We start from the raw sequence: 23211 nt of genomic DNA on the forward strand, positions 1-23211 counted from the left end.
TATTATTATATCAGAATAGGTCAGAATGGTTACTTCTCACACCACCAATGCCACCCTGGTTTAAATTCAAAGTCATTAGGATATAGCCTTACCCCCTTCTAGGTCACTGATTGAACACAACTTCTTTGGTGCAATTTCTCTTTGTGCCAATCTCCAAATAGAAGAAAGGCATTTCTCCTCAGAAAGTAATACTTTGAAACAAGATCAAATCACACCTTAATATACAGTTGATTGGAAAACCCATTTCCAAGTCACGGATACTCCTTAAGTCTATTGAAAAGCAAAAATGATGTGATGTTGCTGGAACAGCAATCTTCTGCCCTGAAGCTGTTTCCGATGCATTGGATGCAGCCACTGGCTGGGGCAGTGAGGCAGGCACCGAAGAACTGATAGCTAAAATACACATAAAAACAAAACAAAAAATTCCATTGGTTCACAGTTTCTCTTAAGTTGTTCACATTATTTAAAGATACCATCTCATTTACCTTCAGGCAGCAGGGAAACTATTTTGTTTCATAAACTAATGAACTGAGGGATAATCATCTTAAAATTTATTTGCCCAAAATTATGAAAGTTTTAATTCCCATTCTAAAGCTGTGTAAACAAAGAGCTTATTCACAATATACACTGCACACATATAGAACTGACGCAACAGCGTATGACTGCAGCCTGGCTGGCATAGCTCATTTTCAAGAGGCAGCTACACATAACTTAGCTTTCAGAGGGTTATATTTGAGACTTGCAGCAGAAATAATTATACCACCTTTTTAAAAGTACTTTAGTTATTTTAAACACATATGAAAAATCTGAACAAAATGCTAGAACGTGAAGAAAGACTTAACTAGTCCTACCTTATTATAGAACAGGGATGATCAGTAAGTGGCCCAAGTCCTACCACTACTCAAGACTCCAACTGTCCCTAGTTACTTACACTACAAAGTGCAACTGTAGAACCTGATGCAATGGATGGAAAATTTAATAAAACGACTTCAACATATATTCTCATGCTTTCTCATCATTAGGATAAAAATGATTATTCTGAGATGATTGTAAGTTGTTTCCTCTAAAATTCCAATGAATTTGAGTCAAGAGTTTAATAGTTTAAAAATGTGTCTGAGGGGCCAGTGCTGCAGTACATTTAAGCCACCCCCTGCAATGCTGACATCCCAGCTGCTCTACTTCCAATCCAGCTCCCTGCTCATGCTCCTGGGAAGGCAGCAGCAGATGGCTGGGCCCCTGCCACCACATGGAGACCTGAAGGAAGCTCCTGGATCAGCCCTGCCCAGACCTGGCTAATGTAGACATCTGATGAGTACACCCGCAAATGGAAGCTCTGCGTCTCCCTCTCTGTCACTCCAACTTTCTAATAAACAGACAAATCTTAAAAAAAAAAATTAAAATAAAAATTTACCTGAAAGAGCTACATTCTTTCATTTCTTTTGACTAGGCTCTTTACAGTATAACATGAAAAACTCTCTTACCTTAAGCAAATTCTATCATGAGGCTAAATATATTGCATTTAAATTGAAACACTGTTATTTAAAAAAATCTACGATTGATTCTCACTAAGAACCCATGAAAGCACTTAGTCATTTACAAGATCTGGGGAAAAACAGTCTTACCCTTTGGATTCAGTTTTGTGTCTTTATCATACTGTAAGCTTTCTACTTCACTTTCTGTGGCATCATCCTTTGTTGGAGGTGAATGGTTAGAAGGTGCAACAGGTGACATACATGGCGATTTTGGCCCAGTAAGTGTCTTCTCCTTGATGGGGGTTAAAACTCTCTTCTTTGAATGCTCGGGTTCATGTCCATTCTGGGTCTTTAATTCAATTAAAGACTAAAAACAATTTTTAAATAAAGTATAATTTGCAAAGAACTTTCCTTCACAATTAAGCAAAAAGTTGGCGTTGCATTTGTTTTTTTGTTTTTGTTTTTGTTTTTTTTTTAATATAAGCTTCCTTTCCCAGTTTGGATTTTCCTAGTCTATTTTTCTTCATAATTTGCAAATGTCCTTATAGCATCTAGGACCAGAAAAAGGAAGATGAACAGAAAGGAAATGTGATATTCAGAGCACAGTACCAAACTGTATCCTAATGGATAAGGAGGAGCATCTGTGGCTGAGAGAGATCTGAGAAAAGATGGCATGCACTGGAATCCTTGAGAGTAGCTACTCCTACACCAACTTGGTACATGTGGGTGTGTGTATGTATATATATACAGATACATATTTTTTAAACTCTCTCTTCAGGTTTTGTAAGGTTAACTCACAACCTGTGGAAACACTGCTTCTTGAAAGGACAAGACATTACAGCTGATTCTGGAAACATTTAAAATCAAAAAGCACGTTTGAACAAATGCGCATGTCTACCGCAGAATCTGCCTGAAGAGACAATGAGGAATACAAAGCACTAATGAACCAAGATTCTGACTTCAGCTCAGATTTTGCCAAACAGAAACTTTGTTTACAGAGGAGCTCCTTTGCTGCCCGTCGATGATCACTGTGAGGGATGGGTTGCACCAGACAAGACAGTCCCAAAGGCTAAGAGGGCTCTGGGCACACTCAACAACTGCCAGCAGTGGAGGTACAGACCTTTTCAGACAGGCCCCCTCCCCCAAAAGAAGTATCCTATAATGTAGGCCACTTACTAAGAGTGAAAAACAAATCCCTAGGCCAGGCAGCTCTTCTGCCTAATTTTCTGAGTAGACATGCATGAGGAAGGGGGGCAGGGCACGACTTGCCTGGCAGTCCACGCCTTCTTTCTGCAGAGCCACAGACACTCCCACCGTCGGGGCGAGCTCCACCGGAATAGGTGCCAGCTTCTGTTTGGCGCGGTTGGGAGGGTCAAGGGTAAAAGCACCCTCAACAGTGACCGGGTGCTGGTTGATTTCTGCACTGCCCCTTTTCAGTAATCCCGTTAAAGGTATTTCTGTACTTCCAAGTGACTGGTCCCCACAGCAGAGATGGATCTAATACGAAAGAGAACATCAAAACAGGGCTTTAGGCTTCCTCTTCTCTCCTAAATACCACAAGGCTACAAAATGATTCATCAAAGGAAAACACAATCTAATTATCTCACTGAACTGCAAGTGACTAACGAATGCTTACACATGACTTTCAAGACTGGTAATAACATACAAAGTTCTACTGCTGATAGAAGCTATTACTGCTTCCTAATTCCTTGCAGTACTGTGTAGTCACGCTACCACCCCTTGTTCTGTTTCTTTGGCAAGCTATAGTTACTTTAGCACTCCACTGCGGGGAGGCAGAGTACGGCACAGGTTAAGCCACACATGGGATTCCTGCGTCCTTTACCGCCGTGCTCAGCATCTATCCTGCCTGTGCTGCTGATCCTGCTCCCTGCTAAGCAGCATCCTGGGAGGCTGCAGATGACTGAGTGCTTGGACTCCACCACACATGTGCAGATCTGCATGAAATCCTGGGCTCCTTTCTTCAGCCTAGCCTAGTACTGGCTGCTGCAAGCATTTGAGGAATAAACCAATGAATGTAAGATCTCTCCTTGTTGCTTAGCCTTTCAAATAAATAAGCTTCAAAAATTTCATTATAGTACTTTACATATGTAACATGGTCAACAGAGTACATAAATTTAAATAGGAAGCAAATACCTCAAACATTCTTGCCATTTTCGTCTTAACAATAAGCATAGCCTCAAAATTAAGTGCATCAATCATATTTGGAATCTAAAAACCTCAATTTTATTTAGTCATTTACTAAAGAACTGAGTGTTTCTTTTGCTCATTTCTCATTTTACAGATCCTTTATATAAAACAAGCTTAACAATAAAAACTACAAGAATACACGGGGGCGCGCAGGGTGCAGAGGAAGCACTGTGGCACAGCAGGTAAGCCACTTCCAATCCAGCTCCCTGGTCACATGCCTGGGAAGGCAGCGGAGTTGGTCCAAGTCCTTGGGCTCCAGCACCCACACGGGAGACCTGGATGAAGGTCCTGGCTCCTGGCTTCAGCCCTGCCCAGCTCTAGCCGCTGCAGCATTTGGGAGTGAATCAACAGATGGAAGACCTCTTTCTCTCTCTTCCTCTCCTCTAACTCTGCCTTTCAACTAAATAAATAACATCTTCAAGAAAAAAATTACTCCTGGCATGGAATATGCTTTTAACCATGGACAACTACCCAAAAGGTCAACATCACCACCTTTTGACAACTACAAACAGATTACAGCTATATATTATGTGATTTGTTCTTTCTCTTTATTATATTAAAGCCTGGAACAGTTCCCATTCCTATAACAAGCAATCGCTATATAAAAGATATTTTTAGTTCTAATATAAGCAGTGACAGAGTTAAGAGGCATCTGTAACTTGATCTTTATGTTATTAGGTGTGACATTTTCCTGGGCTGAAGAGGAAGTATTTTTATGACTTCATGTTCTCCATCAGAAGCAAACTAATAAATAAAGCAATCTTTTCAGTAAGAAATGATTTTGTTAGATGCAGAACACAATGCTAACTGCTTTTTCCTGCATTTCATCATTTTATAGCCTTTAGTTTCCCAGTTATCTTGGGTTTAGCTGAACCACCCCCCTAAATTACATTTCCACTACAATTTCTAAATGTCTCTTCTCACCTCCTGCCCAAAACACAAGCAGTCTCATGACTGCCAGTACTCCCAACAGTGACTACCTAACCTTGCATTTCACTGCTCCACTTCAGTCTCATCAAAAGCAACCGTCATAAAACAAAAGCAGTTATCATGAGGTTAGGTTCACTTTAAAACAGAATCCACTTCAAGGAGTACAAAAAATTGAAACAACACTCTACCTCAACTCAAGTTTTAGAAAACTGTTTTCTCTCTTCATTTTTCAGAGTATTACGCTAAAAAATTTTGCTATCTAGAGTATGACCTGTAACACCAAAACTTGAACTGTGACTACAGCTCTAGGCTCGGGTAAAGTTTTTTATTGCAAAGGACTGACAACTGATCTAACTCTTTCCTCAAGAACTGGGCGTAGATGCAGGATCTCTTAAGCACTGACTTCATGACTCAGAAAAATACCTAAAAAGTTAAAAGATACGGCACAAATATGGCCTCCTCTACTGAAATAAGGCAGAACGTAGGTACTAAAGTAATGTTTAAAAATCCATCCTCAATAAAACATAACTTGCGGCAGTACTTACCTGTAGTTTAGACTGAAGTGCCAGGTAAGCACGCAGAATCTCCACACTGCTACGAATACGAACCGATGCTCTCTCTGGCTCAAAGTCTGGGTTGATTAGATCAGCAAAGGGTTCATTTGTGACGTCATTTCCCAGTAAAGAGTAGTAAAAGAAGAACTCAGGCTGTCTTTCTGGAAGTTTCATGGTACATGGAATTAACTAAATAATGAAGGGAAAACAAAAGCATGACTTTCTAAACTACTAAACATGGTTAGTGAGTCTGTTACATTCCAAAAATCTTGGCTAAAATGCTGCCAACTCTTTATTTGAAACCTTAAGATTTAGCACTTAAACAAAGTTTATAAATCTCCACCAAATCTCCAGTTTGTTTTTTTTTAAGGACTGTGACAAAAATACAGAGCCTATAAAAGGCTTTTATAGATTTATGTTGTTTTAGTGTTTTTACTTCATTCAAATGATCTATGAATAAATATGTCAAAGTTGTTTTTAGAAGAAACAGGACAAATACTTTAAACTGAGTTTTCCTTATTTTCACATTTTATCTTTTCTCATCCTTACTCCACCCTCAGAGTGGCTCTACTTTTAAAACAAAGTCTTAATCTAAGCGATTTAACATATAATATCTACCCTTGGCTTTTGATAAAAGTTTTTTAGTTACTCTGCCAAAACCTGGAGAACTGTGAATTAACAGCTACAAAAGGATGCCCTCCGTACTACTTCTCCGAGCTGCCAGTCTTATGATTACAGGCAGGATTCCCGTCCTATGAAACATAAAGTGTCTACTAGGAGATCCTTAACGTTCACTAGAACATTGTGAAACACGAAACTGTAAACATTTAATGTGTCCATCAACAGGAAATGGCTTTAATATATTTAGTTCACCCCAATCAACATCTTAACCAGCAGGCCAAAAATCCACCTCTCACTCTGCCTCTGAGTAAGAAAAAAGAAAAAGCTAAATGGTTAGTTTGATCAAAACAAAAACATTCATATTAAGCACTCACTCGCCCCACTCTCCCGTATCTAAGCCCCAGGACCCACAAACCTGCTTTTGGTTGCTACTTTTCCTATTCTGGATACAATACGTAAAATAATAATACGGTATGTGATCTTTTCTGTTTAGACATGTTCACTCAACATATTTTCAACACTCATGCGTGCTGTACCATGTATCAGTACTCTATTCCTTTAATGTACAGAAAGCCCACATTTGTGTACTCACTGTCTCCTGATGAATGCAGTGTGCACCCTGGAGCTACTGTGAACAGGCATTACATATTACAGAGGAAAAGTATTCCTAACACTTCAAATTTCTACAAGAAGTACATTACTTAAATAGTAAATTTTCCCAGTAGCCTTTTTTTTTTTTTTTTTTTTGACAGGCAGAGTGGACAGTGAGAGAGAGAGAGAGAGAGAGAGAAAGAAAGAAAGGTCTTCCTTTGCCGTTGGTTCACCCTCCAATGGCAGCCGCGGCCGGCGCACTGCAGCTGGTGCACCGCGCTGATCCGAAGGCAGGAGCCAGGTGCTTCTCCTGGTCTCCCATGGGGTGCAGGGCCCAAGCACTTGGGCCATCCTCCACTGCACTCCCTGGCCAAAGCAGAGAGCTGGCCTGGAAGAGGGGCAATCGGGACAGAATCCGGCACCCCGACCGGGACTAGAACCCCGGGTGCCGGCGCCACCAGGTGGAGGATTAGCCTACTGAGCCGCGGTGCAGGTATACATACTTCATACATTTCATAAATACAACTCCAGGAACATACTGCTTCTTCCTACACTACCCTCCCTCCCACCCACACTTCCATCTTTCTTCTTCCTCCCTCTCCTATTCCCATTCTTACTTTTTACTAAGATCTATTTTCAATTAACTTTATACACATAAGATTAACACTACACTAAGTACAGAGTTCAACAAATAGTATGGGGGAAAAAAAACTGTTCCTCAACTGTTGAGACAAGCACTGTTCAAAGTCATCAAGTCATCACTTCTCTTTTTTTTTTTTTATTTTATTTTTTTTTGACAGGCAGAGTGGACAGTGAGAGAGAGAGACAGAGAGAAAGGTCTTCCTTTTGCCATTGGTTCACCCCACAATGGCCACTGTGGCCGGTGTGCTGCATCAATCTGAAGGCAGGAGCCAGGTGCTTCCCCCTGGTCTCCCATGCGGGTGCAGGGCCCAAGCACCTGGGCCATCCTCCACTGTACTCCCTGGCCACAGCAGAGAGCTGGCCTGGAAGAGGAGCAACCGGGACAGAATCCGGCACCCCGACGGGGACTAGAACCCGGTGTGCCGGCACCGCAGGCGGAGGATTTGCCTAGTGAGCCGTGGCACTGGCCCAGAGTCATCACTTCTCAAAGTGTCATTTTACTTCTACAGATTACACCTCAGGTACTCGATTAATACCTAAAAGGGAACACATGGCATCTGTCCTTTTGGGACTGGCTTATCTCACTAAGAATGTTTTCCAGTTGCATCCACTTTATTGCAAACAACAGGACTTCTTCTTTTCACCACTGTGTAGTATTCCATGATGTTATACCCCTGATCTCTTTATCCAGTCCTCAGCTGACAGACACTTGGGTTGATTCCATATCTTAGCTACTGTGAATTATGCTGCACTGAAATTAAGGGTACAGACCACTCTTTCAATATACTGATTTATTTCGGTTAGGGTAAATTCCGAAAAGTGAGATGGCTGTGTCATACAGTAGGTCAATGTTCAGGTTTCTGAGGTATCTCCATTCTGTTTTCCACATTGGCCGCACCAGTTTACATTCCTACCAACAACGGATTAGGGTGCCTTTTCCCCCCACATCCTCGTCAGCACTTGTCATTTGTTGATTTCTTTATCAAAGCCATCTTGACAGGAGTGAGGTTAAACTTCATTGTGGTTTTGATCTGCATTTCCCGCAGTTAGTGATCCAGAGAATTTTTTTATGCGTCTGTTGGCCATTTGGATTTCCTCTTTTGAAAAACGCCTGTTTAAGTCCTTTGTCCATTCCTTAACTGGACTGTTTTGTTGTTGTTGAGTTTCTTGAGCTCTTTTTATATTCTGGATATCAAGCCTTTATCAGCTGCACAGTTTGCAAATAATTCCTCCCATTCTGTCAGTTGAGTCTTCCTTATCCCAAGTGTTTCTTCTGCAGGACAAAAGCTTGTCAATTTGATGTTATCCCACTTGTCAATTTTGGCTTTGACTGCCTGTGCTTCTGGGGTCTTTCCGAAGAACTCATTGTCTCTGCCAATGTTACCCAGGGTTTCTGCAACATGAGATTTAGGTCCTTCAGTGGATTTTTGTGCAAGGTGTAAGGTAGGGTTCCTGCTTCATACTTCTGCATGTGCAGATCCAGTTTTCCCTGCAGCATTTGTAAAAGAGACTCTCCTTGCTCCAGGCATTGACTTTAGCTCCACTGTCAAAGAAATTGGTTGTAGATGTGTAGACTGATTTCTGGCGTTTCTATTCTGTTCCATTGGTCTATGCCTCTGTTTCTGTGCCAGTACCAGCCTGTTTTGATGATAGCTGCCCTGTAGTATGTCTTGAAATCTGGTATTGTGAAATTTGTTTTTGTTGTTCAAGATTACTCTAGCTATTCACAGGGTCTCCTCTGTTTCCTTATGAATTTCGCATCATTTTTTCTACATCTGAGAACAATGTTCGTAGTATTTTGATTGGTATCACACTGAATCTATTAATTACCTTGAGCAGTATGGACATTTTTATGATATTGGTTCTTCCAATCCATTAACATGGAAGATTTTTCCTTTTTAGGGGTCTTCTTCTATCTCTTTCATTAATGCTTTATAATTTTCATCATAGAGATCTCTAATGCCCTTAAATTTATTCCAATGTATTTAATTTTTTTGTAGCTATTATGAATGGGATTGATCTTAGAAGTTTCTCAGTCATGGCACTGACTTTCCAGTAGTCTCTCAGTGGACTCTCTTGGATCCCCTATACAAAGAATCACGTCATCTACAAATAGGGACAGTTTGATTTCCTCCTCCCCGATTTGTATCCCATTGATTTCTTTTTTGTTTGTTTGTTTGTGTTTAATGGCTCTGGCTAAGACTTCCAGGACTATATTGAATAGCAATGGTGAGAGTGATCATCCTTGTCTGGTTCCAGATCTCAGTGGGAATGCTTCCAACTTTTCCCCTTTCAATAGGATGCTGGCCATGTGGATGTCACAAATTGCCTTGATTGTGTTGAAGCAAAATGTTCCTTCTCTACACAATTTGCTTATGGTTTTTGTCATGAACGGATATTCTAATTTATCAAAAGCTTTCTCTGCATCTATTGAGTTAATCATATGGTTTTTGTTCTTCCAATTGTTAATGGGATATATCACATTGATTGTCAATGTTCAACCGTCCCCATATACCAGTGATAAGCCCTGTCTGATGGGTTGCTGGACTCCACAGGCTAGTATTCTGCTGGGGGTTTTTGCAACTATGTTCATCAGGGAAACTGGTCTACAGTTCTCTTCCTCTGTTTTGTCTTTTTCAGGTTTAGGAATTAAGGTGATGCTGGCTTCATAGAAGAAGTTTGGGAGGATTCCCTCCCTTCAATCATTTTGAATAGTTTGAGAATTGGAGTTACTTCTTTAAATGTCTGGTAGAATTCAGCTACGAAGCATCCAGCCTTTTTTTTTTTTTTTTTTGGAAGGTATTAATTGCTGATTCAATTTCATTCTTGGTTATTGGTTTATTTATGTTTTCTAGATCTTTATGAAGCTCAGTTTTGGTAGGTTGCATGTGTATGAGAATCCATCATTTTGCCTACGTTTCCCGATTTGTTGGCACACAGGTTTTCATAGTAATTCTTGATGATTCTTTTTATTTCTGTGGTATCTGTTGTTACATTTCCTTTTGTGCCTCTAATTTTACTGATCTGGGTCTTTTCCCACTGTTTTTTTTTTTTTTTTTTTTCATTAGTTAGGCCAATGGTGCATCAATTTAATTTTTTTCAAAAAATGAGCTCTTCATTTTGCTGATCTGCATTTTTTTTCAATGTTTATTTCTTCTCTAATTTTAATTATTTCTTTGTTCTTGCTAATTTTGGATTGGGTTTGCTGTTGATTTTCTAGGTCCTTGAGATGTATTGCTTTTCCAATTTCTTCATGTAGGCACCAACTGCTATAAACTTTCCTCTTAACACTGCTTTTGCTGTGTCCTGTATGTCTTGATATGTTGTTCTGTCATCTTCATTCGTTTTCCAAAAGTCTTTTCATTCCTGTTTTGATTTCTTCTGTGACCCACTGTTCATTCAGCATGTTGTTCAGTCTCCATGTGTTTGCATGTGTTCTAGAGAATCTTTTTAAAAAAAATTTTTTTATATATTTATCTGAGAGGTGGAGTTACAGACAGCGAGAGGAAGAGAGAGAGAAAGGTCTTCTGTCCGCTGGTTCACTCCCCAAATGGCCACAATGGCCAGAGCTGCACTGATCTGAAGCCAAGAGCCAGGTGCTTCTTCCCGGTCTCCCACGCCGGTGCAGGGGCCCAAGGACTTGGGCCATCTTCTACTGTTTTCCCAGGCCATAGCAGAGAGCTGGATTGGAAGAGGAGCTGCCGGGACTAGAACCAGTGCCCACATAGGATGGCGGTGCCGCAGGTGGAGCATTAACCGACTGCACCAAAGCGTCGGCCCCCTAGAGATTCTTGAGTTGTTGATTTCCAACTTCATTCCATTGTGGTCTGAGAAGTATACGTGCTATGATTTTGATTTTTTTTTAATTTGCTGAGACTTGCTTTATGGCCTACCATGTGGTCAGTCCTAAAGAAAGTCCATGGACTGCTTAGAAGAATGTGTTTTGCAACTGTAGGATGAAAAGTTCTATAGCTATCTGTTAGGTCCATTTGGTCTATAGTGTTGATTAACTATTTTTCCTTGCTGATTTTTTTTCTGGGTGGCATGTCCACTGCTGAAGGTAGACTACTGAAGTTCTCCCATTACTATTGTATTGGAGTCTATGTCTCCCTTTAGATCCATTAACATTTATTTTAAATAGCCAGTTACCCTGTAATAGGGTGCATATACGTTTACTATAGACACATCTTCCTTAATCATTACATGGTGCCCTTGTCTCTTTTAACAGTTTTTGTGTTAGAGTCTATTTTGTCTGATATTAAGATGTCTACACCAGCTCTTTTTTGGATTTCTGTTAGCATGGAGTATCTTTTTTTATCCTTTCACTTTCAGTCTGCATTTATCTTTGTTGATGAGATGTGCTTCTTGTAGGCAGCAAATAGATGAGTCTTGGTTTTTAATCCATTCACCATACTACCCATGATGCCTTTCGGGGGCATCATGCTGTTTTCCTTATTGTTGTTTCTTGAATTTGTGTGTTTATTTTCAAACATTTGTAGAGATACTTGGTTTGGTTTTCCCCTGATTCATCTTTCTACTACACCTCTGTGGGCTTAGTGGACTGTCTGCTCTTTTGGTGAATACCTAGAGGTATATGCAGGGTGTGCCCAGGCAGCTCTGTCCAGTGCTCCAGGTGGAGGCAAGTGTCCAAGGTGACACTCAAGTTGGGCATGGTAGATCTTTCTTTTCAGAGGGGGTGGTGTGCTCAGCTCTGTTGGTGTAGTCTCACACTCACTTCCTCTCCTCCAAGGCTCATGAGCTAGCCACGGCGGGTGCAATTTTCACCCAAAACCACACATAGTATCCATGTAGATCTCAGTGTGAGCATAGATCCTGCAGCAATGGCCCTCCCCAGGATATCAGGGAGCCCCGAGTGTGTGGAGCCACTCACAGCTTCTGCCCAGAGTCCCAACCACACTCTGTGCCCTCCCATGCAACCAGGGTTTTCACAGTCCCAGCGCACAGGTTCCCACAGTCACTGGTACCCAGCACCCTGTCAATTCTCCCAGCACGACTCAGTATCTCCTTTCAGCTGGTTCCTGGGAGTGCAGACACAAGCTGGCACAGCTGTATGTCCAATATGGCACCCGCCTTCTCTCAGCTTGTTACAGGATGCCGTTGTCAGGTGGCTCAGGAGAGAGAAATGTGCTCCTTTTTTTTCCCCTCTAAGCTGGCAGGTACACTGTCCGCCACAGGACTCCAAGCTGAATTCATGCCAGGCTCTCCCCACAGCTTTATTGCCAATGGCTTGGGCTGCTGCAGTCCGGTCTCACCTCACTCTCCAAAGCTGGTGCGGAGGCTCCTGGCTGCTCGTGCTGCGCTTCCACACCCTCCACGTAGATCCACAGCGTCCCTCTAACTCGTGTGGAGTTTCCACTGCAGTTTTCTCCCTCACTCTTCCCTCAGACTGCACTCTCCACACTTTTTTAAAACTGTCTTCCCCTAGACTAGAGCAGTAAGCTCCCTACTTATTCCTCCATCTTGCAATCTCCTCTCAAATAATGAATTTTAAAAATCCTTTTATGTCAGTCCTGACAACGTCATACCATCTAACTGGAAACAGTTTATCATTCTCCTAAAGTCTGAGATTTAACACATTCTCTTACTGACCAAGATCAAACTCTATTTAGCAAAAATGCTTTCCAGTATGAAAGAAAACATTTTTTAAACTAATTTTTCAAAAGTAAAAAGGCCAACCTGCAAATCTTTGATACCTAAAAGTCGGGTTTACAAATAGAATGTTTTGCAATTCATGAATCATTAACCTTAGCAAAAGCCTTACCTGCTCCAACTGGGTGGCAAACGCTATAGTGACTGACAAAATGAAGGAGTCAGTACAATACTCTGCAGGTCCAATCTGATGGTAGCCTCCCTCCTCATTCAGCACCACCACGATATCCTTGGGGTCAAGCCTCGACAAGCTGGCAGGTACTGCAGAGAGGAAAACATGCATTACTTGGCAGTCTGTCATAAACCACCGTAAGATTTTTAAAAGCTGATTGTATTTTCTAACTTATTTGGCAACTGTCATAGAAAGAGAACATTTCAATCAAGTTTCAAATTTCTCACACATTCTCCAAAGAAACCTAACTTAATCACCATTTTGTTGCTGTACATAAAGAGTCATTCTGAAATGGGACATTTTAAAACTTCATTTAATAAATCACATAGAAAAGGCATTTATCACTGGTTTCCTAGTGTCGGGAAATTAAGAATGAACCAGACTTGGCAAAGACAAAGACAAAGACGACTGAACAGACAACACGGAGTGTCCTAGACAGGAAGCAATATGTACAAAGAAGAAAGCAAAAGCTTCCAGCTGAAAAACCAACGTAAGTATGTGTGCTAAATCACAGAATGAGCACTAGCATAAAGAAAGAAGTGTGGCTGGAGAGATAAGCAGAGGTCATACCATAAAGGGTCTCCTTGATTACTACTTCGAAGTATTTGTACAGCTTTCTAAGAATCAGGGAAAATCAAAACACAATTTTGAAAGCGTCCAATGTAACCAAGTAGGTTTCAGTATGACATGACAGCAGAGAGACAAGGGTTTTTCAATTTGATTAAAGGGCTGGGGTAGGGGTTGGAGTGGAGGTGGGGGGTGAGGGGGGAGAGCAAAATTTGGCACAGCCTCGGGGCCGGCACCATGGTGCAGTAGGTTAATCCTCCACCTGCGGTGCTGGCATCCCAGTTGGGTGCCAATTCTGGTCCCGGCAGCCCCTCTTCCAATCCAGCTCTCTGCTATGGCCTGGGAAAGCAGTAAAGATGGTCCAAGTCCTTGGGCCCCTGCACCCGCATGGGAAACGGGGAAGAAGCTCCTGGCTCCTGGCTTCAGATTAGCACAGCTCCAGCCATTGTGGCCATCTGGGGGAGTGAACCAAGGGATGGAAGACCTTTCTCTCTGTCTCTCCCTCTCACTGTCTATAACTCTACCTCTCAAATAAATAAATAAAATCTTTAAAAAAAAAAAAAAAAAAAAAGAATTTGCCACAGCCTGCATCCCAGACTGGAGTTCACTGATACAACTTCTAGGTCTGCTCCAGATTACAGTCCTGCTAATATACACCTTGGGAGGCAGTGGAGATGACTCAAATACTTGGGTCCTTCTACCAATATGGCAGATCTGGATTAAGTGCCTGGCTCTTGGCTTCAGAATGGCCCATTCCTGGCAAAATGCATGTCTTGACACTTGTCCATCTCTTCAGTTAATAGTACCTATAAAGCCAATCAGATGAAGATGCCCAAGAGGCAGGTGACACTTGGCTCTGAAGGCTTCTTAGAGTTCTCTACCATAGAAAGTAGTACTTAACAGGTGCGTGGCCAAGCCGCTAAGACACAGACTGGGATGCCCACCATCCTGTACGAAGTACTGTTGCTCCCAACTCCAGCTTACTGCTAGTGTACCTTCTGGGAGGCAGCAGTGACAGCTCCAATGGTTAAGTCCCCACAGTCCCCACAGGAGACCTCGATGAAGTTCTCAGCTCCCAACTTCTGCCCTGTGCTTACAGGCATTTGAAGACTGAATCAGCAGCTGGGAGCTCTGTGTCTCTCCACTCTCTAATTTATTGTTAACAATTTTTTCATACTCCAACAGAAATGGAGATTTTCTCTGATAGGTTCATTAGCAGATTGGGCACTGTTGAGGTTATGACAACAGAAATTTCCAAAACTAGAAAGCAAACACAAAAAAGACTGAAAATTCTAAAAACAAAACAAAAAGACATGACTCAGAATATACAAGAACTGTGTAAGAACTACAAGATGTGTAATAAGCACGTAATGGGAATACAAAAACGAACAGAATGAAGGCAGTACATGAAGCAACAATTACTGAGAACTGTACCATATTCAGTGCAGACAACCAACTACAGACTCAGCAATCTTAGAGAGCACCAAAGATACGAATTGCATCTGACTACTCAAAAATCATGTAAGCGAGAAAAGAGTAGGGGCCGGAGCTGTGGCGCAGCAGGGAAAGCCGCCACCTGCAGAGCCAGCATCCCACATGGGCGCCAGTTCGGGTCCCGGCTGCTCCACTTTCCAATCCAGCTCTCTGCTACAGCCTTGGAAAGCAGTACAAGACAGCCCAATTCTTTGGGCCCCTGCATCCACGTGGGAGACCCAGAAGTAGTCCCTAGCTTTTGGCTTAATATTGGCACAGCTCCGGCCATTGCAACCAATTGGAGAGCGAACAAGTGGATGGAAGACCTCTCTCTCTTTCTCTGCCTCTCCTTCTCTCTCTGTGTAACTCCAGCTTTCAAATAAATAAATAAATCTTTAAAAAAAAAAAAAAAAACAGTGGAGTGAAATATTTAAAGTCTTGAGAGAGAAAAATCCACCAACTTAGAATCCTGTGCCTGGTGGATGATCCTTAGAAAGTGAAAGAGAAAAACAGACTTTCACAGACAAACTAAACTGAAGGGACCTGGCCACCCTAGTGAAACAAGCGAAATCGCCATTCTTCAAGTAACTGAGACGAGGCAGAAACTTAGAACTATACAAAGAACTGAAGAGCACTGGAGAACAACTAAGTGAAGTGAAAAAAACCTCTTTTTAATTCTTAACTGATCTAATGGTGTGAAGCCAAAATAATAGCAACACTTTATTCAATTATGCTTGTGTGTGTCTACATATATATATATATGTGTGTGTGTGTGTGTGTGTATAGATATAGATACTTACTAGCAAGTAAAATGAAAGCAAGGATATAAAATACAAGAGGACAGTATTAACATTTGCTTACTATCAGGTACTGAAACTACCCAAAGTGAAAACTTTAGTGCACTTTTTAAAAAGTAGGAAACAAAAGTATAACTGACATGCTATGAAAACAGAAAATGAAATCATACAGAACCACCGAAAAGAGTGGGACAAGAACGAGGAGAACAAATGGAAAACAAATATGCCTGACATTAAAACAAAGGTACCAATAATCACTCTGAATATTCATGGTATACCAAATACTGTTATGGTGTGAGTGTGTTTTGAGTACTCCCAAAGGCCTCATGTGTGGAAATTAAATCTCTATTATGAGCTATCAAAAGGATGGAACCTTATTTTGACAATGAATGGCATTTGAAGTGAGGCGTTTTTGAAGTCAGTAGGATTAGATAAAGTCATTAGGGTGGAGCCTCTGACAAAGATTGTCAGACCAAAAAAGAAAAAAAAACCACTGTTGTCTATAAGAAACTCACTTTAAATATAAAGACAAACACAGATTAAACATTAAGGGATGGAGAAAGATATACCATGCCAACATTAATCAAAATAAAGTGGGAACCATTATGTAATTTTGGACATAGAAGACTTCAGATCAAGGGAAGTTAAGAAACAAACAGAGGTATTGGGTAATCATAAAGGAGTCAGTTCACCAAGAAGACCTAACAGTCCTTAATGTGTATATATGTAACCATAAACGCCAAAGTATATGAGGCAAAACCATGTAAAACTGCAAGGAGAAATAGCTGTATCCATTACTATAGCTGAAAACCTTAATATCCCTTTATCAGAAATGGACAGATTCAGCAAGCAGAAAATCGGTGGAGACTTAGTCAAACTGAACAATATCATCAATCCACTGGATATTAAGAATATCTAGAGCCGGCGCCTTGGCTCACTTGGTTAATCCTCTGCCTGCAGCACCAGTATCCCATATGGGCACCAGGTTCTCGTCTCGGTTGCTCCTGTTCCAGTCCAGCTCTCTGCTGTGGCCCGGGAAGGCAGTGGAGGATGGCCCAAGTGCTTGGGCCCTACACCCGCATGGGAGACCAGGAGGAAGCACCTGGCTCCTGGCTTTGGATCGGCATAGTTCTAGCCACAGCGGCCATTTGGGGGGTGAACCAACGGAAGGAAGACCTTTCTCTCTGTCTCTCTCTCTGTCTGTCTAACCTGTCAAATAAATTAAAAAAAATAAATAAAAAAATATCTCTGGGGCCGGTGCTGTGGCGTAGTAGATAAAGCCACTGCCTGTGGTGCTGGCATCCCATGTGGGCGCCAGTTCAAAGTCCCAGCTGCCCTACTTCTGATCCTGCTCTCTGCTGTGGCCTAGGATAGTAGATGGCCCAAGTCCTTGGGCCCCTGCACCCACGTGGGAGACTGGGAAGAAGTTCCTGGCTCCTGGCATTGGATCATCACAGCTCCAGCTGTTGCGGCCATCTTGGGAGTGAGCCAGCGGAAGAGAAGACCTCTCTCTCTGCCTCTGCCTCTCCTTCTCTCTCTGTGTAACTCTGACCTTCAAATAAATAAATCTTAAAAAAAAAAAAAAAAAAAAAGAATATTTCTAGACTACTTCACTACTTCATTCAACAGCAGCAGCAAACACTTCCCTTTCCGTCGGACATTAACCAACAGACAATATTCTGGGCCACAAAACACCTTAACAAATTTAAAAGTTTGGTAATCAAGACACGTCTGCTTTCAGACCACAACAGAAATAAGCTAAACAGTAACAGAAAGATACATAGCTGAAAATTCCCAAATACTTGTGTATTAAACAACACACTTTTTAATAACATGTAAGTCAGGGGCCAGCACCATGGCTCACTTGGTTAATCCTCTGCCTGCGGCACTGGCATCCCATATGGGCGCCGGGTTCTAGTCTCGGTTGCCCCTCTTCCAGTCCAGCTCTCTGCTGTGGCCCAGGAGTGCAGTGGAGGATGGTCCAGGTGCTTGGACCCTGTACCCGCATGGGAGACCAGGAGAAGCACCTGGCTCCTAGCTTCACATCAGCGCAGCCATTAGGGGAGTGAACCAACGGAAGGAAGACCTTTCTCTGTGTCTCTCTCTCTCTCTGTCTATAACTCTACCTGTCAAATAAAAAAAAAAGGGGGGGGGGGGGAGTCGAAGAAATCGCACAAGAGACTAAAAATTATCTTGAAGTAAATGAAAATACTAACACAACAAAATTTGTGGGATGCAATGAAAACACTGCTCTGAGGGAAACTCATAGCACTGATGCACGGGAATTCATCACAAAAGATCAAAGATCTGCAATCAATCATCTTAACTTCCACCCTAGAAAATCAAAAAAAGAAGGGTACTGAAGTCCCAAGTAAGCGAAAGAAAATTTACTGACCTCTTAATTTTTTAAAACTAAAAATAGGAAATCAATGGAGAACAATCAACAGAATCAAAAGCTGGTTCAATAAATTAGTAAATAAAAGCCAGAATGTGGGGCTGGCGCTGTGGCATGGTGGGTTAAGCCTCTGCCTGTGGCACTGGCATCCCGTATCAGCACCATTTTGAGTCCCGGCTGCTCCATTTCTGATCCAGCTAATGGCCTGGGAAAGCAGTGGACGATGGCCCAAGTGCTTGAGCCCCTGCACCCACATGGGAGGCCTGGAAGAAGCTCCTGGCTTCAGATCAGCCCAGCTCCAGCCACTGAGGCCCTTTGGGGAATGAATCAGCAGATAGAGTCAGGAGATAGAAGACCTCTCTCCCTGTCTCTCCCTCTAACTCTGCGTCTCAAATAAATAAATTTGTAAAAAGTAAATAAACAAGAAAGCCTCTGGCCAGGCTAAGTTAGAATATAGAAGGGAAAGAACACAAACTATTTTCAGAAATGAAAGAGGAGATACCACTACATAGCCCACGGATATCAAAAGGATAATAAAGAAATGCTGAGTACAGGCCGGCGCCGCGGCTCACTACGCTAATCCTCCACCTAGCGGTGCCGGCACACCGGGTTCTAGTCCCGGTCGGGGCGCCAGATTCTGTCCCGGTTGCCCCTCTTCCAGGCCAGCCCTCTGCTGTGGCCAGGGAGTGCAGTGGAGGATGGCCCAGGTGCTTGGGCCCTGCACCCCATGGGAGACCAGGATAAGTACCTGGCTCCTGCCATCGGATCAGCGCGGTGCGCCGGCCGCGGCGGCCATTGGAGGGTGAACCAACGGCAAAGGAAGACCTTTCTCTCTGTCTCTCTCACTGTCCACTCCGCCTGTCAAAAAAAAAAAGAAGAAAAAAAAAATGCTGAGTACAAGTTCACTCCCATACTTGATAATCTGATAAATGGACTAAGTTGTTGAAAGACAACTTCTGCCAAAATCACACAAATAGTCTGTTTCTGTAACAGACTACTAACGGAACTGAATCAATACCAAACAAACGTCCAAAACAGAACGCAGATCCGGACAGGCTCAATGGCAAGTTCAACCAAACTCGTTTAACTCCGTAAGTCCTTGCTAACTGGCCTAATGCTGCCTTGCAATTTAGAAATCCTTTCGGAAGATAAAAACAGGGCATATTTCCTAACTCATTCTATGAAGCGAGCAAATTCCTGATAACAAAAAATCATATTAAAGTCATCATCAACAAGATGGACCAATAATATCTCTTAGGAACACACTTACAGGTGCAAAAAATCTTCAATTTGCAAAGTGACTCCAACAAAGTATAAAGTGATCATGAGTACTCCATTACCAAGGGGGATTTATAGCAGGTATGTGAGGCTAATTCAACATTCATGTATCAATCTAGGTAATCAACCACATCAACAGACTAAATAGGAAAAATCATGTGATTGCATCAACAGATACAAAAAAGTACCCACAAATATCCTATCATACTTAAGAAACTTGAAACATTCAAAAAAAGATCAAGATCAAGCAAACACAAGCAATGAATAGAATTTGAAATAAAACACATTATCAATTACAGCAATATCCACAAAAGTGAAATACTTATGTATAAATTTGACAAAATATACACAAGATCTGCATGCAGAAAACTACAAAATTCTGATCGAAGAAATCAAATAACTAAATAAATGGAGACATAATGCTTGTTGCAGGATAGGGAAACAGTACTGCCAAGACATCAGAGCTCAAGTTGATCTATATATTCAGGCATTCCCAATCAAAATCCCAACAAGTTATTTTGAAGATACTGACAAAGTGAGTCCAAAGTCTATGTAAAGAGGTAAAAAATGTCGAACAGCCAGTTAGTACAGAAGCTGGCTTCACTGCCCTAGGCTCGAAGGGAGCAAGGGATCAACAGGAAGGAAGGAGACAGAAGATCTTCTAAATATCCCAGATTCTGTTACAACAGGAAGTAACCTCGTTACGCAGGTATCTGCAGAGCTACTCATATGAACTACAGCATGGGTGACCTTGACATCTCAGTGTGGGTTTCTCGGTCGTGCCACTACCCCTCTGGTGCTGGGATGCTGACAGTAAGGGACATTGTGTGTGAGAAGAGGCCGCATGCAGGAACGCTCTGCAGGTTCACTCAATTTTGTTGTGAAATTGAGTCTGAAATTGTTGTACAAAACAAAATTCATTAAAAAGGAAAAACAAAGTTTTTGAGTTATAGTTGATTTAATAAAAAACAATGTATCACACTGGGCTTTCCTTACACTCACCCAGGAGGAAAATATTCCTAAGTAGAAATTTCCAAAACCAATACAATCCTGCACTGTTGCATTATATATGAAATAAGCAGGAAAAAAGCTTTCCCTAAGACGTATACACAAGAGGTAAGAGCATCCAGTGCTGCATGCGTGTGACGTCACAGTATCTGCCCGATGCACTACACTCGATCAGTTCACAGCCTCCACAGATCCCCAGGACATACGCTTCCCCCTCGCCTTCCTAAAGTTCTACTCAGAACATCAATGACTCAAAACACATGTTCAGAAATGATGCACAACAGACCTTTTCCATCTCGAGGAGGGGCTCCCTTTGCTTTAAAACTATCCACGGGTGCCTTTGTATCTGTCTCCAAAGCGATGCTTATCTGTATCTCTGACTTGAACTTGGTGTATTTATTACTCAGCAACTGGTACCATTTTGGTGCCTAGAGAATAACAACAAAACTCATTAACAATTAGAAAGTAAAAGGACTAGAAAATGTATGTAAGGTCGTGATTAATTTGCTGTTGTTTTGCAGCACTTTCTCTTAAAAAAAGACTTCCTCCAAAGAAATTAATCCTACTTCAGCAAGCCCAAAGTCGCTTGTCTCTTAGAAAATACCACAAAGAAGTTTGGAATGTTGGGGCTGGCATTATGGCGTGGTAGATAAAGCTGCTGCCCGTGACGCCTGCATTGCATATGGGTACCACTCGAGACCCAGCTGCTTTACTTCCAATTCAGCTCCCTGCTCATGCGCCTGGAAGGCAGCAGAAGATGGTCCAAGTCCTTGAACACCTGCACCCAGATAGGAGACCTGGAAGAAGACCCTAGCTGCTGGCTTCAGCCTGGCACAGCCCTAGCTGTTACAGTCATTTGGGGAGTGAACTAGTGGATAGAAGATTCTCTGTCTCTCTCTGTAACTCTACCCTTCAAATAAATTAATTAAAAAAAAAAAGAGAGAACTTTGGATTGTCTTTGTTGCATACGTGCCCATGCTTCAAAAGGTAGAGCAATGAGAGGGAAGAGTCTGTATGTGTATCTTTGAACTTTACAGGCCCAATCCCACTACATTCCTTAAGCAGCAAGAAACTTCCAACTTTCTGTTTCTCTACCTTGTAATTTCCCACCACTTTATTATACATTTTCTTCCTGCCAATTCCTGCTTTATTCTGTTTACATCAAATTAGGAAAATAAAACTACAGTGAAGGCTTGACAGTAGAGTTCTGAATGTTTAGCCAGGCACTTGCTTGCTCCTGAAACAAAAGCCTGTTCATGGACGCAAGTATTCTCAATTACCTCCAGCCTTCCCTAGAGAACCTCAGAGATCACCCCACCTCACTCCAGCCAGAAACAAGCCTCGGCTCTGGGCTCTGTGTACCCCAGCACAGGAACCACTGGTCAGTGGGGCCACCATCTGCATTCCTGGAAGCAGCCCTCTCTCCCTGACTAGTGTTAGGTAAAAACACAGTAACCGGTGGTTATGCTGATGACAACCAAAATCTGCTGCTTCATGGTTCAGTTGCATCTGGTACAGAAAACAGCACTAGCAAGGCTTTCCGATTTGTTAAAAAATATGTAACTGATTTTAAAGATTAAAATGCATAATATAGTGTATTTTTGCTGTATTTGACAAATATTTTCTAATTTTAAGGATAAGCTGGAAGAGACTATTTTCAGCTACTCACAGTTTTACTTTTCCGTTATGTAATTTAGAGAAGTAATTGTGGATTTTGTTGAGTTACTATTTTTGTACAGAAAGCCACTTTACTTTGAACCTTCAGTGCTGCACTAGACAATTCAAGCACCTCTGCTGGTGAGCACAAGAGGACAAGCAGACAGCATCCGACTTTCGTAAAACTAATCCTTTCAAACCCTGCTCCTTAACTTGGTTCACAAATATGCCAGCCAACTATCCTGAAGCCCAGGAACACCAAGGACACTGGGAGACATCGCCTCTTCCCTCGGCTTTCCCACCCAAAGAGCATTTGTGTTCTCTGCAACCAAACTCAATGCACAAGTGCCTTCCACTGATATGCCTGTGGCAAGAGAAAAGTCGCCTAAAAAAATGTCAGGTACCCAATCAGGGCCTTTAGTTCAAGTGTAAGAATAAAGAAGGAAAACCCTGGGGCCGGCGCTGTGGCGCAGCAGGTTAAAGCCCTCGCCTGAAGCACCAGCATCCATCAGCACCAGTTCTAGTCCCGGCTGCTCCACTTCCGATCCAGCTCTCTGCTATGGCCTGGGAAAGCAGTGGAAGATGGCCCAAGTCCAAGTCCTTGGGCCCCTGCACCCATGTGGGAGACCTGGAAGAAGCTCCTGGCTCCTGGCTTCGAATCGGCGCAGCTCTGGCCGTCGCGGCCATCTGGGGAGCGAACCAGTGGATGGAAAACCTCTCTCTACCTCTCTCTGTAACTCTTTCAAATAAATAAAAAATAAATCTTAAAAAAAAAATAGAAGGAAAACGCTCTTCAGGATAGTGACTACAGGCAGACAGGTGACCAGTAACCAAAGGCTAGGGGAGATACAGGTCCTCTTTTAAAGCACTGTAAAATTCCTGCTTCTTTTACATGATTCCAATTTTGGGCTGGTCCGTTTCATGTACAACTATCTTTGCTATCAGCAGTAAAAATTTTAGTAACAGACACATTTTTCTTCTCAAGGATTCTAATTTAAGATTAAAATACAGAATAGAGATATTTTAAACACCTCTAAAAAACTTTTTATTTTAAGAAAATTGTGACCAAAGAAAAACTGAAAGGATGGTTGCTGCAAGTCAGTAAGAACAGAAAGGTCTGAGGGTACTTAGGAAAAAGCACTAAGACAGGAATCAGGACGCCGAGCTGTTGAGGGGA

The 23211-nt window shown here is 42.1% G+C and overlaps 1 protein-coding gene across 13 annotated transcripts in view; it reads right to left on the minus strand.

Annotated features, from left to right (window-relative positions):
- The window catches only part of CEP120 (centrosomal protein 120), a 68171-nt gene that overhangs the window by 36507 nt on the left and 8453 nt on the right, over positions 1-23211 (minus strand). For 5 of the 13 annotated variants that reach the window (XM_002710153.6, XM_089334874.1, XM_089334876.1 and 2 more), the window contains 6 exons: positions 20665-20806; positions 12801-12949; positions 5156-5353; positions 2742-2969; positions 1623-1839; positions 216-393 (listed from right to left, as the gene is read on the minus strand). In XM_002710153.6, coding sequence (XP_002710199.3) covers positions 216-393; positions 1623-1839; positions 2742-2969; positions 5156-5353; positions 12801-12949; positions 20665-20806 — 1112 coding nt within the window. Of the gene's footprint in view, positions 1-92; positions 394-1622; positions 1840-2741; positions 2970-5155; positions 5354-12800; positions 12950-20664; positions 20807-23211 lie in introns of all 13 variants that reach the window. The other 8 variants (XM_070076047.2, XM_070076048.2, XM_089334878.1 and 5 more) reach the window with 3 other exon arrangements.

This window comes from Oryctolagus cuniculus, chromosome 6 (assembly GCF_051225735.1).
Source record: "Oryctolagus cuniculus isolate XC-2025 breed Fujian yellow rabbit chromosome 6, ASM5122573v1, whole genome shotgun sequence".
NCBI classification, from domain to species: Eukaryota; Metazoa; Chordata; class Mammalia; order Lagomorpha; family Leporidae; genus Oryctolagus; species Oryctolagus cuniculus.